We start from the raw sequence: 20,000 nt of genomic DNA, 5'->3' as shown, positions 1-20,000 counted from the left end.
CAGCGCTACCAACGCGTAAAATAACCTGCTGATTCAGATACAATGAATTATATGAAGTTCATATATTTTGAACTGCGGTATTAGATACGTATGATGCACGATCCTCGCAGTAGATAGCGCTATTTAAGCAATAGCGAAAATCAGACCTGAAAAAGATCAGGCTTGTACGGGATTCGAACCACTGACCTCTGCGATACTAGTGCAGCGCTCTACCAATTGAGCTAACAAGCCAACTGAGAGCAGGCCGTTAAGTTGATTCGTAATAAACCCGTGAAAGTGATAAATCAGATAGAATGAAATATATGAAGTTCATATATTTTGAACTGCGGTATTTGATACGTAAGATCACTTTCACGGGTTTATTACGAATCAACTTAACGGCCTGCTCTCAGTTGGCTTGTTAGCGGTTCGAATCCCGTACAGGCCTGATTTTTTTCAGGTCTGATTTTCGCTATTGCATAAATAGCGAAAATCAGGTATGACTTAGGCATCGTATTTTCGGTGCTTAGCTGAACGAATACTGTTTTTAGGAAACTTCTGAAGTGCATCTGCCTAAGAGTGTACCCTATACCTCATTTTATATTCTCTTTTCTTGGAAAAGTATTTTATTACTTATCGAGGCATAAGTAATAAAATACTGATAAACTTGCTAGCCTTTGTTGGATAGCGAAAACAGCAACAGCGAACTGCATTCACGTAACGATAGGAAACCGAGGACTCTGGACCTTTCCTTTCCATTCAGTTAATTAATCTCTTGGTTCTTTCAACCACAAGTCTATTTACATCAAATTCACCTCTCTCTCAGTAACTTGGGTCGTCGGACTCCAACTTTGACAAATCTACTCGAATTCAACCCGCTTCATGCTTGTGATTGACCTCTGACTAAATGCTAATGTACTTGCTTATATTTTCTTTATCGGAAGGCATTTGTGAGCTTGCTGGCAAACAGACTTTGGAAGATTTTAAGACATTCTTGTTAAAACACTAACACAAACACTTTTACGAGAATCACACAAATGAACAAGAGCGCCCGAAATTTCGTGTGGGTCCAAAAAAAGGATACCAGACACATTAAGCGCGTCCAGTGATGGAAGTGGGACAAGACAGTCAGTCTGGAAAGAAGTCGCGATAGCTTTCACCTTAATAGCCTCGGAATTCATACAATAACCAAATGCTAAATACAAACGAACACTGAACTAACTAGATACTTTATACGTATGATGCACGATCCTCGCAGTAGAGAGCGCTATTTATGCAATAGCGAAAATCAGACCTGAAAAAAATCAGGCCTGTACGGGATTCGAACCACTGACCTCTGCCATACTAGTGCAGCGCTCTACCAATTGAGCTAACAAGCCAACTGGGAGCAAGCCGTTAAGTTGATTCGTAATAGTTAGTAAAATAAACAGAGGTGCAAATAAAAGTTATGTGCGAATAATGATGGATACACATTCAATTATGTTTTCATTTTCATTTGCATGATCCAATTAAGCACGGTGCGTGGAGTATGAGAGAAATATGGGAGGTTGACAGAAATCTATGACGGAGTACTTGTTCCTCCGTGATGATAAAATTCTTGAGCCGGTTTAAACAGGCCTGAATTGGCAACTGAAGTAAAAGTAGCAGGAAATTCTCAATGTACGCTCTTAATTCAAAAACTCCGCTTCACTGCTTTCCCACCTTCTTCATTGCCTTTCTGGTGGTAAAAAACATTTAACTACAACTTTCTTCTGACATTAAACCGGAATGGTTAGATTTTCATTCCTATCTAAACAGACAGCGTTGTGTACGGCATTGGCCACATTTCAGAGCCAGATCTGAGAGCTGTTAAACCGATTCCACGATTCCACGATTTAAAGTGGAATATGCACACCTCTAAACTAAGTAGAAAATGCTCCTCTCGTCTCTACTTTTTGAAACAACTCAAGAAATCCGGAGTTGCACCGAACAAACTTGTGAAATTCTATGTGACATGTATTAGGCCCGTCTTGGAATACGCAAGTCCTGTATTCCACCGTTCTCTACCAAACTACATCAGCTAAGATTTGGAACGGATCCAAAGAAGGGCACTCAGAATCATCTATCCTGACCTGTCATATAGTGTAGGACTAGAAACAGCTGGCCTACCGAAACTTCACGAGAGGAGAGAAAAGATTTCAACCAATCTGTTTGACGAGATAGTCCGTAACCCTACCCATAGACTCCTCAGCCTCCTCCCCCAAAGGAAGAGTTGTAGATACGCACTGAGGCGTAAAAGCGATTTCACTCTCCCCATATGCAAAACCGAGCGCTTGAAGAACAGTTTTATTTTTAGCCATATTTATAAGATGTAGATAGTTTTCCTTCTTTCTTAACGACAAAGTTGTAATATTTTATATTTCTTTCTTTACCATCTGCATTTGTAAATATTCCGTAATTCAGCCCATGGCTGCAAGGTGTTTATAATAAAGTATCTATCTATCTATCTATCTATCTATCTGTCTATCTATCCATCTATCTATCTATCTATCTGTTAACTTTTCCGACAAGATAGAAGGACAAAAGCTGAACGGAAGCCTGATAAGAGAAGTCGAAGTGGATTCCGAAACTTCCTGTCAGTGGTCGTATTGCAGAGCAGGATCTGAAAGATGCCATTAAAATTTTGACGAAGAAAGAGTCATTGTCTCTGAGTCTTAATCAGTTATAGGAACAGTAATATAAATATCTGTAAAAGAAAATTAAAGGCTCTTTTATCTGGCTTCGAATATCGGGTAAAAGAATTTATTTTATGTTTAAGTTAGACTCTTTTAACCAGCAAAAAGTTGAATGAACTCTCAAAGAGTCTCGGTAAAAAAAAGCGAAAACACCGCGACCTAATACAATTTGGAATTATAAAACAGGAATAAGTCGAAAGTCACTTTAGAAGCACTTCGAATAGCTTATACTGTTTTCAATCTGCCGATTTCCTTGCACCTGCTTAGTTACCTAATGATGCAATAGAAATGAAACAAACATTTCTTCTTCTTTATCATAAACTCCCTGACGGTAAAGAATACCCATGCGTTTCTGTATAATATTTTTTCTTTGTACCGTTGTGTACGGCATAGCTCGCATTTCAGAGCCAGATCTGCGAGCTATTACCTTTGCCGACAAGATAGAAGGACAAAAGCTGAACGGAAGTCTGATAAAAGAAGTCGAAGTGGATTCCGAAACTTCCTGTCACCTCGATTGCGTGGATAAGAGCGATGTCAGTCTTACAACTTTGGAACTGTTAAGTGCGACTCAGAGAAACTCAAGTGTCAGCTAAGCGACTCCAATCGATTTGCTGGATTTGCTAACTTAACTGGGGATAAAGACTTCATCTACAAAGGCATAAAGGTAAGCTAGATTTATCTTAGTGCATTAATAGTGAATTGTGGCTCAATGTGCGAGTCATATTATCGAAAATCATTTCGTTTCTGGATCACTCTAAAATATTTTCTAACTTTACCAGGTGCGGAATATAGCAAGCCTGCGTTCTTTTTCGGACACTTACAAACATTTTGGCACTTTCCTATCCGTGCACCCACTGATTTAAAGAGGTTTTACACTAAAAGTTCGCCAACTGAAGTGAACCAGTTTGGGTTTTTATTACTTGAAGTTTGCTGCGATTATGAGCACCAAAAAAATTATCTAATAGAAAAAAACCTCATAGGACCAAAGCTTCCCTTGACCAGAGATATTTACTTATGACGAAGTTCGAGCGCAATTCAGTTTGTTCAGTGTCACAAATATCATTCCTACATTTTTCAGAATACAAAAACTGTCTATGCGTTTTCATCTAAAATTGACGACGGGCATTCAACTTTTAAGACGAAACAAAAAAGTCCGCTATCACTGCTTGAGAATATGAATGTTTCTTTACCTAATTTTAGAGCAGCTTCGAAGATTCCCCTTGCAAAGAAAACGCAATATGTGTCGCAAGCTGCAAATCAAACATTTACCTATGTAAGTGTCTCAGAGGTAAGAGGAGATCCGTTACATTTTTGTGGTTTGACAGCAACTTTTGTTCTTTTAGTTAAAGAGAAGAAATCTCCCTCAACTGATTAATCAAGAGATGTTTTGTTATAGCAAGCAAAGCTCTACGAGTTTAAAGACCTTAGGTCGTCGATTATGACAGAATAATGTGAGAATACGATATGCAGTCCAGCTATGGTAACGCTGCTTTCCAAACCTCAGTTGAACTTGAACTTGAACTTGAACTTTTTTTTTTTTTTATTTAGACACGGTAAATCTATCAGATAAAATGATAATATTATTACAATCTATTATTACAGTTACAATCTATTTTAATCTATATAAACATGATCTAAAATTTAAAAGTGAAATAGAAAAAAATAAAGAAATTCTGCTTTACATAGATGCCGTGTGTGTCTTGTCGATTTAGAGGAAGAAATTGCGATAACCATTTCGGAAGGATTGAAGTGATTTTGCTTGCCGCAATTCAGGGGACTAGCTATTCCAGATAACCGCACCGTTATAGCTAAAGCTATTTTTCAGGAAATTGGTGCGGGGCAATGGAACAGCTAGTTTGTTTTCAGAGTTCCTTAGATTATATGGAGGATCATATTTAGTGAAAAGAGAACCAAGATAGTCGGGCGCAAGACCATGTATAGATTTATAGACCATGGTGGCCACTTGTATTTGTCGCTGAGTATCTAACCGTCTCCAGTTAAGTTGCACAAAAAGAGCATCAGCGCTTGTGTCATAACTGGAGAAGGTCAGAATACGGGCAGCCCGGTTTTGCAACTTTTGGAGGTTATTCGAAAGACTCTTGTTACAATGCCCCCAGACCTCGCTGCAGTAATTAAAGTACGGTTGAACTAAGACATTGAAAACGGACTCAAGCGTGGTTCGATTAACAAAAGGCCTACAACGTTTAATTGCTCCAATGCCCGATGCGATTTTCTTGGCTATTTTTTCAATGTGCATATTCCATGAAAGGTTTTCGTCTATATGTACACCCAGAGATTTGACTGAGCTAACTTGTTTAATTATGTCACCACCTATGATTAGTTTAGGGGAAGTATCGTAGGTACCTATCCTTTGCCGCGATCCAATTAACATGAATTCAGTTTTAGATGAATTTAGAGTCAATTTGTTTGCAGTGAGCCATGTGTTAACATTGGATAGGTCGTGATTGTTGTTACTGGCAAAGGTCAGGTGAGTATCGTCGGCATACATACGTGCAACTGAATTAGACAGGCAATTAGGAAGATCATTTATGTATAGAACAAAAAGCAAAGGTCCTAGAATTGTTCCTTGCGGAGTTCCATAAGTGAGAACTTGACTAATTGAGAGCGAACCATTTACAAAACATTGTTGATGGCGATTATCTAGGTATGAGCTAAACCATTCATAAGCGATACCGCGGATAACATATTCGAATAGTTTAGACATAAGAATTGTATGGTCAACGGTATCAAAAGCCTTTTTTAGGTCGAGAAAAACAACTGCATTTATACTGCCTTTATCAATGTTGAAGGCCCAATTGTTTGTGGCCTCCAACAAGGCAGTAACAGTTGAATGGAGCGAACGAAAGCCAGATTGCTGGCTGGAAATCAAATTGTTTTCAGTGAGATAACCGTAAACCTGGTCGTAAATGATACGCTCAAACACCTTAGCTACTATAGAGATGATAGAAATTGGGCGATAATTGCTTAAGTCGGAGTGATCTCCCTCTTTGAAAAGTGGGATAACCTTTGCGCATTTCCATTCCTGAGGGAAAACACCTGATCTGATGGACTGATTAAAAATAGAACACAATGGATCAGCTATCAGATCGGCGCACTCCCTAAGAAGTCGCGAAGATATCATATCTAAGCCTGTGGCTTTCGATTTACAAAGCTTAGACAAAAGTGAGAACACTTTAGAAGGATTAATACATTTTAACTCAAAACGTTTGTCAGTTCCCTCAAGGTAATGTAGGTGTGATGGACCATTATTAGAATAAATCTGGCTAGCAAGCTTGGGTCCAATAGAAGAAAAGTGATTGTTGAAGGCATCGGCCAGCTCAGGAGGGCCGTAAATAGAGTTACCGTTGCTTTTGATTTCTTTTATGGAACAATTATTAGTTTTCCTCGACATGAGCTCATTTACAATCCTCCATGTCTGGCGCGAATTGCCTTCGTTTTCATCTAATGCTTCAATACTTCCACTATCAGTACAAATCGACTGTGTCTACATTGAATGGTGATGGAGGTTCAAGCATGGATTGTTCCATTCTTAAAAGAGTTTCTACCAATTCTATTTCTTCGATTCGTTTTCTTCTGCAAGTTCCGGAGAATACTCGTCACCAGTTTGTAGAGTATTCATAGGTCAAGCGATCACTCTCATTCCTCTAATTGAACTATATTTCATTAAATAATTAAAATGATATAGTTACCGTACAATACTTGTAGTCAGTTATTTTAAGTTTACTTAGGGTAATAGATTTACGGCATGCTTGGAAGTTACTTACAGTGGTAACGCTATATGACGTTATGTAACGCAATACACTATAAGGATTATCCATTGCATAGTTTCTAAAAGATTCACTTTTGAGGATAAATCAGCTATTTAGATGAATTCTTTGATCACTGTAACTTTTGTGTTTATATGCAGTATATTTATCTTTGCATCTATTTATTACGATGATTTAAGACTTATTATTAATTATTATTATTGTTATAATTACTATTTTCATCATTATTATAGTTATCAGTTAGCTAAAAGTTCCTACACAAAACTTCTAAAATGAAATCAAGCTGGTCGAAGTTTCATCTCGGTGTGCTTTAAAGAATAATCTTGTCCTCGAAATGACTCCCACGTAATTCCTTGTGCGTGACCTCCACCTTGGTACAAACCATTTGGATTAGCGTTATGGCAGTAGTTGTACCACCAGCCACCTTTATACACGGCACAATTCTTACTGTTATCGACGTCGTTGTCCCTGTCCTTGGTTGTAAACTTCATATTTCTAATATGAATAAAGAATTTCGTAAGAAACTAGAGAAGATGATACTGGTAGCAGTGCTTGGTCAGAACTATGCAAGAAGTGCTACATTGTCAGCAAAAAAATATGCCTTGATCAGGGAAGTTAAAGATATATGGGTTTATTAGCAATGCATAATTAAAAATGCATTAAGTTGGAAGGAGCAATTATGGCCGGCAACATATTCAGTTTCAGGTTGGACTATCTGATCAGCATTGATGCCTGTACATCGGAATGCAGTACTTTAGCAGAGCTACGTCATCAATACAAAGAGCTGATCGAATTAATTAAGAGCAAGTATAATCTTCAACCTTAGGCAATTATAAAATGCACTTCGTTGTTATTGTGAGGGAGTTTTTCGAAAGTTAACTTTGGTTATTCATTCTGCATAGCATCATGAACTGAAATGCCTGTAGCACACCTTATAGGCCTATTGAGCGATAGCAATGCATCGCCTGCGGTTCCTCGGTATCCATTGATCGTCACCCGATAATTATCGCTTTCGTCGGCCACAGAGAAAGTCATGTACTCGGCAAATCTTCGGTCTCCATCATAATCCTCCATATCAATTCGAAACATCATGTTGGCTGATGCAGTCAGACGGTGAAGATAATCATTCCCAAGCCAAAACTCGCCCTTCAGATTTCCAAAGCCATTTTTGTATGATTCCCAGTCAACAAAGAAGTCTACAGAGCCATCCATGCGTCTTTGAAAGGTGGTCCAGCCTCCACCATTAGTTGTCATATCACAGAGTACTTCAAATGGTTCCTCTTTATCAGGGTAAATCCAGTACACACCATTTGTTGTGGAACCAATTTGATGATAGTCAAGACAGCTCTTGGGGCAGTCTGAAGAATAAAAATCCAAAGGTATAATCCTTTTAGAATATGAAGTTATCGTTTGTTAACCCACCCACTAGTTTTAGCATGATTATATGGGCCTCTTTACGAAATATCGGGAGCGGAAAATCACCGGATCGTTATCACGCGATAGCCCCCATCTACGTCGATATTTGTCTTTCCATGTTTTATCATTGGAAAGAAACAAAGCCAGTAAAAAAGGATAGTTTAAGAATTTTTACTTTTTTCTTCCTTCTTAATCTACGTAAAATAAAAACGAATTTGCTTTGTAAAGCTCAGTGACTGTAATATTAACAAGGTGATCTTAAACCTTCTCTCTGGCTTGCTGGAATACTGGCTAATAACGTCCTTGGCTGATCGAGAGGTGTCGTCAAAATTTCCCTCAAAATTTGGATTCTCTGCCAATTCTTCATTTCTCAAACAATATCTCAGCCTCGAACATTATCATCCGACAGGATGTACCTCGTTTAGTTCTAGTTTCTTAATTACATCTATAATCGGGTATTTGGAAGCGTCTCAGAAATCTACCTACCTCTAATACACTTACAAAAGTGACCCTTTGATTTGTGGTCAACCACGCATGTTTCATTTTCGGTGCACGGATCATCTTGCTCGCATGTACTCTAAATTTGAAGAAAGATAGTTGATATACTATACATACACATATAATTATTTTATGTTTCCTCTTATATATATATATATATATATATATATATTTAGTATAGTTTCAGAGCTGAACAAAGAGTTTCCAGCAATCTGATTGGTTGAGCGGTTCCTTATATGACGCTATATAAACCGCTCCGCGCGGTTTATATAAAATGTTAAACTAAAATGTTAATAAATGTTACTAAAATGTTATGATTTTAGAAATTTCTCTGTTGTTCAGCTCTGAAATTATACTAAATATATATATATATATATATATATATTTAACAATTATTCGCCTCAGGTTCGGTGAATATTGTCGAATAATCCCTTCGACTTCGTCTCGGGGATTATTCGACGATATTCACCTCGCCTTCGGCGAATAAAAAAAAAACAAATATATATATATATATATATATATATTTAGTATAATTTCAGAGCTGAACAAAGAGTTTCCAGCAATCTGATTGGTCGAGCGGTTCCTTATATGACGTTATATAAACCGCTCCGCGCGGTTTATATAAAATGTTAAACTAAAATGTTATGATTTTAGAAATTTCTCTGTTGTTCAGCTATGAAATTATACTAAAACAATTATTCGCCTCAGGTTCGGTGAATAGAGGTGGTTTGCACGTTACGTCATGGCCGCCATATTGGTGGACGTAAACAATGGATGTCTCATTAGCTTCCTTTGTTCGTCCACCAGCACTTGTTCCTTTCACCATTGTTACCTGTGTCTCTCGAGATTGGTTGCAAACCACCTATTGTCGAATAATCCCCTCGACTTCGTCTCGGGGATTATTCGACGATATTCACCTCGCCTTCGGCGAATAATTGTCAAATATAGGAAAAATATTGTAGTACACGAGGACGGACAACTTCGAGCTAAGAAAGACATATACTCAAATAAAAAGTCTAAGAAAGTTTAATAAAATACGTTTCGGTCCGAGACCTTCATCAGTTGTAATACAAAGACTTACAAATTCCTTAAATAGATTTATATAGGGCGTGATGACACATATAAACAAAAACAGTAATTTACGTATATGTGCACGATCCTTCGCAGTAAAGCACTATTTAAGCAATAGTGAAAATCAGACCTGAAAAATTATTCAGGCCTGTACGGGATTCGAACCACTGACCTCTGCGATACTAGTGCAGCGCTCTACCAATTGAGCTAACAAGCCAACTGGGAGCAGGCCATCAAATTAATTCGACATAAACCCGTAGATGATAAATCAAACAACAAACATATGAAATACATATATATGAACTGCGGTTATGAAACGTATATGTGCACGATCCTTCGCAGTAAAGCACTATTTAAGCAATAGTGAAAATCAGACCTGAAAAAAATTCAGGCGGGTTTATGTCGAATTAATTTGATGGCCTGCTCCCAGTTGGCTTGTTAGCTCAATTGGTAGAGCGCTGCACTAGTATCGCAGAGGTCAGTGGTTCGAATCCCGTACAGGCCTGAATTTTTTTCAGGTCTGATTTTCACTATTGCTTAAATAGTGCTTTACTGGGAAGGATCGTGCACATATACGTTTCATAACCGCAGTTCATATATATGTATTTCATATGTTTGTTGTTTAAAAACAGTATTTACTACGCGAAAAATTATCACAATAAAAAATTGTCGAATCTACTGAAAATGTTAAGGAACCAGCGTTGACTTGAAAGGCGAGAATTGTGCTAAAATTCCCAATCAACGCTGAGACTGGGACCTTTGATGCCCGCCCAATTTGAAAAAATTCAGTCCGCAGTAATTATAGTTTATTCTTTTTTTTGGAGTGAAACTCCTGGCGCTTATTCAAGCTGACGGGTGCCAGAGAGAACAACTGTGCGCTCCAATATGATTCTTTGGTAATTAGAAGTTTCTCGATTTTACCTGAATTCTTTACTGTCGCCTGCACTTGATCAATGCATTGAATGAGAAATAGCAGACTTATGGTTGCGAAATCTAACTCTAGCTCTAATCTAACTCTGTCGCCTACAATACATTGTGGAACCAATGTATTGTAGGCGACATTTGTTGCACGAGGCCAAATAAATGATGTTCTTAGAAAACTTAAAAAGGAATTAGATTCAACCAAGAAGTTGGGACAAAGATCGCATCTTGTTCTATTACATTTAAAACATCCCTTAACCTCAGCAGTCCCCTCACATTCGGTGTAAGGGCCATAACGGGATGGCGCCAACAATTCTTTAAGGTTTTTAAAACTGCGAAAGGATACTATGATGGAATTCGAAACAAAAAGCTCTTTTAAGCTGGGATTAGATTCCAAAATACCCAGATGTTTTCTAATGATGCGACTTATATCACGTAAATTTGGATTAAGCGTGGTCACAAATTAAAATTTTGACCATTTTTTGTCGAAAATGGAGAAAGGTTTCTGTTTGCATTGTATGAAACTGATAACTAGCTTTCCATTGCAAAAACGAAAATAGTTTTAGAATTTTTTCATCGAGGTCTGTCACTTTTTTTATTTTTTATTAAGGCTCTTCTAGGTTTCTTTCCCTAACGCAACACATCAGCAAATTTCTCTTCAAATTGTCGTAGGATCCTCTTAGTTAATTAGATTCTTGAAAACTTTAGCGACATACGCTAAGTAGACGAAGGTTGATATAGCAGAGTTAGGAAACATTGTTAAGAGATACAGCGACGATTTCAGATAATAATATTCAAACATTGAGTGAAACATTGTTTATACACTAAGGCAGATCTAGGTTACCTCTATTCCTCTGTATATGAAATCTTTATCCTCAGTAAAGTTAGCAATTGCAGCAAATCGATCGGAGTCACTTAGTTGACACCTGAATTTCCCTGAATCGCCTTTTATGGTTCCAAAGTTGTAAGACTGACATCGCTTTTCATCCACACACTCAAGTTGACAAGAGCTTTCCGAATCGACTTCTTTCTCTCTTATCAGGCTTCCGTTCAGCTTTTGTGCTTCTATCTTGTCGGCAAAATTAACAGCTCTCAGATCTGGCTCTGAAATGCGACCTATGCCGTACACAACTGCACAAAAAAGGGCAATTAAACAAAGATGCATGTTTAGTCTTCAGCCTCAGAAAACTTATGATGACGAACCTTAAAAGTTTGTTTAATTTCCATTTCATCACGTGAGCAGGTATTTAATTCAGCAGGTGCAAGGAAATCAGCAGATGGAAAACAATTATAGGCTGTAGAGGTTTTGCACAGCAGCCATGTTGGATGGCAGAAACTACAGATTATTTTACCCATGGGAAAAAAAATTCTTTCTTATGCAAAATATTTTCATTGTTCCTGCCATCCAACATGGCTGCTGTGCCAAACCTCTATTCGATATGCTTCTAAGGTGACTTTCAGTTTAGTCCTGTTGCTTTACTCTCAAATTCTACTAGGTCGCGGTGTTTTTCCTATTCTTTCATATTTAATATATTATTTTGCCTGATATTCTCGGCCAGATTAACGGAACTTTTTTAAATTGCTTTTTAGTTTCCTTTTATGTTTGCCTTGTTGTTGTTCCTATAACTGATTAAAATTCAGAAACATTGACTTTTTCTTCATCAAAATTTTATGAAATCTTTCAGATCCTGTTCGGCTTCACGACTGATGCACTGTCAATCTGTTTAGATAGGATTGAGAATCTAACGCCGATTACCATAACGAGCCTCAAGCCGTTAGCAACCAAAAAAAATCAAGGTATCCAGCAGAGAATCCGTACTTTTACTCCGCATTCTCTGCTAGATACCTAGTGGCTTGCTTGGGTAAAATCTTGGATCGTATCTCGCTTCTAATCTGATAGAGGCGTCAACTTCTACGCAAACATGTCATCATCCCATGGTATAAAAAGGTGATTAAAGAAGCCGCATCCGTAAAAAGTGTACATGGTCGGCGCTTAAAAATAGTGATGAGACAAAGCGCTCGCCCGGAGCGTGTTGCGGCTAATGATACAGCCACGTCGAAGAAACATTTCTTAGTCAATGCTAGCGTATTTAGTTGACTTCATTAATACTAAAAGGCTGCGACGCTTATTTACTACGACATTTAACTGGCGGCTTGAGTGTTTTGTTTTGTAATAAATTTTACCCGATCTTTGTTTTCGCATCAGAGACAAAATAAATTCCTGAACCGACGATCTTTGACGGCTGACGCTCGGTGCTATAGTTTTTGAGCATCCGAATACCAGTTATTGGGAATGAGCTCGGAGTATTACAACCTATAATTTCTTTTTCTGTTTGACGCAGAGTCCACAATACATGGCGGCTCTTTCTCACTGATATTTTATGTCGTATTTATAGTGTACACACTGTTGCAGTTTTTTTTTAACTATATTCATACAGTACTTATAATATTCTTTGTCACTGGCCTTCAGATGATCTATAGTGGTGCCGGAATCCTATAGATAGTTGCGAGAGATTACAGACATTATAGGTACGATGTGATTAAGGCACTTGTGTTGAAAATCTTTTTGCGCTACCCCCTCAGCAACGATGATTAAAATCGTGAATAAAAAGAGACCGGGGGTAGTAATAATTGTTTTGAAATCAAGATAAGAGATGTTGAACAAGCTGACAAAGCTGTCGAAGTGAAATATTATTAGGCGTGCAATGTGTAGCTGAAAAATGCGAAAGAGGAGAAAGTAGAAATTAGTTTAAACAGACAAAGACCAACTTTCGTTTAATGACACGTTACGAACAGAGTTTATAAACTCCCTTGAACTTTAATAGGGTTCGTACTGTCTTGCAAGTCCGTGAATTGCGGGGGAAGTCCACCAATGAATTCAACAAATCCTTGGAAAGTCCTTGAATTTTTATTTTCTCAAAGCTTTCTTGAGAGGGGTGGGACGTTAGCTTTTTCCAAAAAACCAACTGTAAATAAGTCAAACGTTGTGCGCCAGGGTGGTTTAGAAATTAAGATGGAGCGCGGTAGTAGATCCAGCAATGCGTTATTGACCAAACAGGATGACTCAAACCTGAGCCAAGCGTTGAGAGCCAAGAGAGAGCTTGCGTGCAGGTTACACAAGGAAAACATGGCTGCGATGTTAGCCACCGCAGAAAACGAAAAAAAAGCAAGGGGTTAATAGCCAATCAGCTCACAGAATTCGCTGTATCTTGCACCGCTTGCGAAGCCAGCCATACAAAAAGGCAAGGTAATACACCGGCGTAATATAACTCTACAAGCAAGAATCTCTCCGAACATATTCATCTAAGGTAGTCAAAGTTTAAAATGTTATGAAAGCTGAAAAATAAAGGGTTCTATGTCGCGCTTATTCAGATCTACAAGTTTAGATAGCCGAGGGGGGGGGGGGGAGGGGCGCCTATTCAAAGAAAAACGGTATATCGATTAATTGAGGCTGTGCGCTTTATTTCCTGTTGTTTCATGCTTTATATTTAACAATTATTCGCCGAAGGCGAGGTGAATATCGTGAAATAATCCCCGACTGCGAAGTCGAGGGGATTATTCGACAATATTCACTGAACCTGAGGCGAATAATTGTTTTAGTATAATTACAGAGCTGAACAACAGAGAAATTTCTAAAATCAAAACATTCTAGTAACAATTATTAACGTTTTATTTGAACATTTTATATAAACCGCGTGGAGCGGTTTATATAGCGTCATATAAGGAACCACTCGACCAATCAGATTGCTGGAAACTCTTTGCTCAGCTCTGAAATTATAGTAATATCTCACATTGCCCAGGTTTGTCAGGGAATTAGTCGTCGTCGTGTGTTTACGTCCTACAAAAACGTCGCATTAGAAATTTCACGATCTAGCTTCGCAAAGAAATGTACCAGCAGTTATTTTGCCTTGTGTTATTTAGTGATTTTTTGACGTTCTCTTCCCGTTGCGGTTTGCAGGGCGACTTTTAACAGTAAATGAAGCTGTTTTTAAAATTTTTGCCTAAAACGACCATTTATTCCTGTCGCTCTGCTGTAAATAGGTGAAGAGCTCAAAGAGGAGACATTATATTATTCACATTATATATCCCAGAAAAGCTCAGGCATTACTCTGAATGCCAAAACTTCAGCCTGGGTGAACCAGAAGGGATAGACAATACTTCCCTATATTAACCATGAATGAAAAACTAAGTATGTTATGTATCTCAGAAGCACTAATGCATTGCTGTGAATAGCAGGACTTCAGCCTGGGTGAACCAGAAAAGATAAACAACACTTCCCAATATTGACAGAGAATGAAAAAATAAGTATGTTTTATATCCCAGAAGCGCTCAGGCATTACTCTGAATGCCAGGACTTCAGCCTTTGTGAACCAGAAAGGATAGACAACGCTTCCCTGTATTGAACATGAATAAAAAGCTAAGTAAGTTATATATCCCAGAAGCGCTCAGGCATTACTCTGAATGCCAGGACTTCAGCCTGGGTGAACGAGAAAGGATAGACAACACTTCCCTAAATCGACCATTAATGAAAAACTACGTATGTTATATATCCCAGAAGCGCTCAGGCATTACACTAAATCCCAGGACTTCAGCCTTTGTGAACCAGAAAGGATAGACAACACTTCCCTATAATGACCATGAATGATAAGCTATGTGTGTTACATATCCCAGAAGCGCTCAGGCATTACACTGAATGCCAGGACTTCAGCATGGGTAAACCAGAAAGGATAGACAACACTTCCCTAAATTGACCATGAATGAAAAGCTAAGTATGTCATGTAATGTAATGTAATCTTTATTTAAACACGATCAATCCATCAGCCCATAAAAATACATATCACATACGCTAAGATATTTAAAATTCAAACTACATACTATAACACTAGGTCTGTTTTCCGTGAATGCCGTGCGTTAGACTTAAAGAATGTCATTGATTTTACGTTTAAACAACCCCAGAGACTCTGTGTTCCTTATATCGCGTGGTAGACTGTTCCATAATGTGGCGCCATTTTAGCTAAAGCTTTTTCTGTAGTAATTAGTGCGCGGTAGTGGAACATTGAGCTTATTTTCAGAGTCCCTGAGGTCATAAGCAAAGTCACGCCACGTAAACTTTGAATATAGATACCCTGGAGCTAGCCTGTGCAGACATCTAAACATCATGGTGGCTTTATGGATTTCCTGCTGGCGTGCAAGATTTTTCCACCCTAAAAACTCGAGTAGCTCAGTTGCATCAGCATCTTAGTTAGAGAATGTCAACTCACGGGCTGCTCTATTCTGCAATTTCTGCAGTTTGTCTCGTAGCGTTTTCCCACAGCTACCCCAAACAATGTCACAGTAATCAAAGTGAGGTTTTACCAAAGCTTGGTAAATGAGATGTAAGGTTGATGCTGGGATCAGGTGCCTAATTCGCTTTAGGGCCCCGATACCAGCGGCGATTTTTTTCGTTAGTTTTTAAATGTGACTATGCCAATCGAGTTTATCGTCTATTATTACACCAACCGATTTTGTAGTTGTAACCTGACTCGCTTGAATATTTTTCATTGTAATTGTTGGTGAAGCTGTGAGAGTATTCAGTCCCTGCCTCGACCCTATTCGCATGAATTCGGTTTTAGTCATGTTCAACGTGAGTTTCTTCGCTTGTAGCCAGTTGAAGACGTTTTCTAGGTCTTCATTTAGACAAAACTGACCGTTCTCAAGATTGCTTCCCGCCTATGTGAGGTGCGTGTCATCGGCATACATTCTCGGTTTACAATTTGATAAGCAATTTGGAAGATCGTTGATATATAATAAGAACAATAATGGACCGAGGATGGTCCCTTGAGGGACGCCGCCAGTCAATGAGTAGCTATTGGATAGCGACCCGTTCACAGAGCATTTTTGTGTTCGGTTTTCCAAATATGACTGAAACCATCTGAAAGATTTGCCATCTATAACATAATAGTTTAGTTTCGATAGAAGGATCTGATGATCAACAGTGTGAAAAGCTTTTTTCAAATCTAGAAAAATTACTCCATTGATTTTCCTGTTATCAATATTAGATGCCCAAGAATCTGTCGCTTCCAACAAAGCTGTGACATATATGAGAACGATCCTTCGCAGTAAAGCACTGTTTGAGCAATAGTGGAAATCAGACCTGGAAAAAATTTCAGGCCTGTAAGAGATTCGAACCACTGACCTCTGCGATACTAGTGCAGCGCTCTACCAATTGAGCTAACAAGCCAACTGGGAGCAGGCCATCAAATTAATTCGATATAAACCCGTAGATGATAAACCCGTAGATAATAAATCAGGTTTTCAGGTCTGATTTCCACTATTGCTCAAATAGTGCTTTGCTGCGAAGGATCGTTCTCATATACGTCTCATAACCGCAGTTCACACATATGTTTCATATGTTTGTTGTTGTTTAAAGCTGTGACAGTTGAATGATTAGCACGAAACCCTGATTGGTATTGACATAGAATATGGTGCTCTTCCAAATATGCATATTTGGAAGAGCACCGTCAGTGACACAAAATGAATAGAGTGAAGGATGGATATTTCAATTCCATAGGAAAGACTGTTAATTTCTGCATTCGAGAAATTCAAACGTGGCTATTACGACCTCTCCATTTTTTTCTATTTGAAGGGTTGATAGAAAAAATTATTATAGTTACCTCGGCCTGTCATCAAAAATTTGCCTGATCCTTGAAAAAGGAAGATAAAAATTTTAAAACTGACTAACGATGTTTCCCATACTATTTTTTAAGAGTCATTTAGACCTTCTTCGCAGGGATAATAACAATATCAATATGTTCATGTTTTTTATAAAGTGAATTGTTTACCGAGACATGTTCTTTCTGGAGTTCACACTGAAGCAGAAATAGAGAAAAGAATAAGAGAACGTTGGAAATTACATCACTAGAGAAATTGTAATCGAGAGGTGGGGGAGTTATAACTGTTCACAAGAATTTTTTGACTGCCCTTCTTTTCTGGCTTAAGGACTATTTCATAATATTGTGATAATTTGATTTGTTCTTATTCATTTCTCACATGTGTCAAAATATGGTTCAGAGAAGTTCCTGTTAAAGTTTATGCACGGGAGTGTCTTAAAAAATTGATAAATTCTAATAACAGCGGCATCTTACGGTTTTTAACTTCTTGGTGAGGAAAATAGCCTCGGCATCTGAGAACTAGAGTGTATAATGAGATTCCACAAACATGCAATGCGCTTAACCTAAGAAAACAAGCTTAGATTAAGAAATTTGCGATGCGTAAACTGATTCTGTTTCTAATATAGCTTTCAAGTATGGTTGCATTACCTTAGGAGTTACTGCAGTAATATGAAAGCAACAAAGATGTAGAAATAGCAATAAAAGAATAAGTGTGTGTCTAAAATGTAATATTTCATTCACTTTCAGATAACAAAGTGGCATAAATTCCTTTGATGCCTAGACGGATGGTGGTATTAAAAAATACGGAGTTTACTTCGCAAAATATGTTAGAAGCTTAAATGTCTGCGTGATGTTCAATATCTTAATCACATCTACGCATTGAAACAGATGCAACTGTAAACTTTCCCTGCTTGGCTTCGCATAAAATTTGTAATAAATCTGCGGCAACTAAACAAGTACATCGGATAAATGTTCACACAATCCTCTAATCCTCTAGAAGCCGTTGCTCGTGGAAACCAACAACCGGTATTGCCCATGCTAATTCTTTGGCTCGAATTCCTGTTCTTAATTATAAAACAGAAACACTTGGCGAACTGCACGACACGATATCGTGCACATACTCAATTAAATTTTTTGATACTTTGCCCATCGTATTCTTGTCTCATTCAATTGCATTATGCTAATTTTGATAATTATGTTACCAATTTCGAGTAGCTGCGTTTTCGTATTTATCGTCCGAGCAGGTATCGCAGTTTAGCTGCCACACATCTGACAGTGCTGTCTTGGTTTTATGACCCAAGCCGTTTTATTTTCTTGCTTCGGAAAAAAGCGCATCAACTTTCCGAATGAAACGTTGCTCTGACTGGATTGAGGAATACTTTGTTGTGCATTGTTAAAAAAATTTTTCAATCAAAAGCCAAGAAAATATCTAAATAATGGTGACGATGCAAATAATGATTGCTATTTCAAAGAAAAACAGACCTTAATTAGCAACTGATGTAAAAGTATTAGGAAACTCGCAATGCACGCTCCTATTCCAAAAACTTCTTTCCACTGCAATCCCGCCCTCTTCAATGCTTTTGTGACGGAAAAACCATTTAACTCCAACTTTCCTCTGAGATTAAACAGTAATCGTTAGATTCTCATTCGTATCTAAACAGATTGACAGGGCATCGGTCGTAATTCCGAGCAGGATCTAAAAGATTCTACTAGAAATTGATGTGGAAAGGGTCATTGTTTCTGAATTTTAATCAGTTATAGGGACAACAATGTAACTATCTGTAAAAGAAAATTAAAGGTTCATTTATCTGGCTGAGAATATCAGGTTAAAATGATTCGTTTCATGCTTTATTTAGGGTCTTTTAAAGAACAAAAAGATGAATCAACCCTCATAGAGTCTCAGCGAAAGAAAAGGGGAACGCCGCAATCTAATAAAATCCGAAAGAAAATTGATAACAGCATAGCAAAAGGACTGAAAGTCACTTTTGACGCATATCGAATAGCTTCTATTGCTCTTAATCTGTCGATTTCCTTGCACCTGCTTAATATTTAGTTACGTCATAGAAATGAAACAAACATTCATTCTTGTTCATCATTATTTGTCTAACGGCAAAGACTACTCATGCATCTCTTTATGATATTTCTTCTTTGTGCCGTTGTGTACGGCATTGGCCGCATTTCAGAGCCAGATCTGAGAGCTGTAAACTTTGCCGACAAGATAGAAGGAAAAAAACTGAACGGAAGCCTGATAAGAGAAATAGAAGTGGATTCGGAAAGTTCCTGTCAGCTGGAGTGTGTGGATGAGGAGCGTTGTCAGTCTTACAACTTTGGAACCATAAAGGACGACTCAGAGAAATTCAAGTGCCAACTAAGTGACTCTGATCGATTTGCAGTAATTTCCAACCTCACTGAGGATAATAATTTCATATACAGAGAAATAAAGGTAACCTAGATCTGTCTTAGTGTATAAACAATGTTTGAATATTATTATCTGAAATCGTCACTAGATCTCTTTAGAATGATTCCTAACTCTAATGCATCAACCTTCCTCTACGTAAAGTATGTCATTAGAGTTTTTTAAGAATCCAAGGATCCTTCGACAATCTAAAGAGAAATTTGCCGATCTTTGCGTTAAGAAAAGAAATCTAGAAGGGCCCTAAAAAAAAAAAAAAAAAAACTGGTTACACCTTGATAATAGAAATAAGATATATAAATTAAACTATTTTACGGAAATAATTTCCGCAATGAGAAGCTAGTAATCAGGTTCAAACAATACAGAAAACTCAGAAACCTTACTCTACTTTCGAAAAACTCTGCTATAAACATCGCCGCGTTATTCTATCTGTATATCAATCGTTTTATTGAGGTTTTGCCCTCTTACAATTTCGTGAGGGAGAGAATGAGAGAAAGACAGCTTTGGTTTTGAATGAGAATTTAAGCCTATAGCACCGATAATGTACTTG

General features: G+C 37.9%; 2 protein-coding genes across 2 annotated transcripts in view; one reads left to right on the top strand and one right to left on the bottom strand.

Annotated features, from left to right (window-relative positions):
* Positions 1 to 4,203: 4,203 nt before the first annotated feature.
* LOC111330351 (techylectin-5B) lies at positions 4,204 to 11,604 on the bottom strand. Its single transcript, XM_088759802.1, has 4 exons — positions 11,232 to 11,604; positions 8,384 to 8,474; positions 7,413 to 7,839; positions 4,204 to 6,976 (listed from the first exon to the last, which is right to left on the bottom strand). Exons 1-4 carry the CDS (start codon positions 11,550 to 11,552, stop codon positions 6,760 to 6,762), a joined length of 1,056 nt encoding a protein of 351 aa, XP_088615928.1. The 5' UTR covers positions 11,553 to 11,604; the 3' UTR covers positions 4,204 to 6,759.
* A 7,327-nt stretch (positions 11,605 to 18,931) lies between these two features.
* LOC111346214 (uncharacterized) overlaps positions 18,932 to 20,000 on the top strand; it is a 2,708-nt gene continuing 1,639 nt past the window's right edge. The window contains exon 1 of the mRNA XM_022953515.2: positions 18,932 to 19,480. Within this exon, the coding sequence (XP_022809250.2) occupies positions 19,160 to 19,480 (321 nt within the window). The 5' untranslated portion in view covers positions 18,932 to 19,159. The remainder of the gene's footprint in view (positions 19,481 to 20,000) is intronic.

Source organism: Stylophora pistillata, chromosome 1 (assembly GCF_964205215.1).
Source record: "Stylophora pistillata chromosome 1, jaStyPist1.2, whole genome shotgun sequence".
Taxonomy (NCBI): domain Eukaryota; kingdom Metazoa; phylum Cnidaria; class Anthozoa; order Scleractinia; family Pocilloporidae; genus Stylophora; species Stylophora pistillata.
Note: the sequence above shows the minus strand (reverse complement) of the source record. Positions and strands in the feature narration are given on the sequence as shown.

Coding starts and splice junctions, on each gene's coding strand:
- LOC111330351 (XM_088759802.1), bottom strand. CDS start 11,552: ATGCATCTTTGTTTAATTGCCCTTTTTTGTGCAGTTGTGTACGGCATA. Junction 8,475..11,231: donor TCATATACAGAGGAATAGAG/GTAACCTAGATC, acceptor CTTCAAATTTAG/AGTACATGCGAGCAAGATGA. Junction 7,840..8,383: donor CTTTTGTAAGTGTATTAGAG/GTAGGTAGATTT, acceptor TTTATTCTTCAG/ACTGCCCCAAGAGCTGTCTT.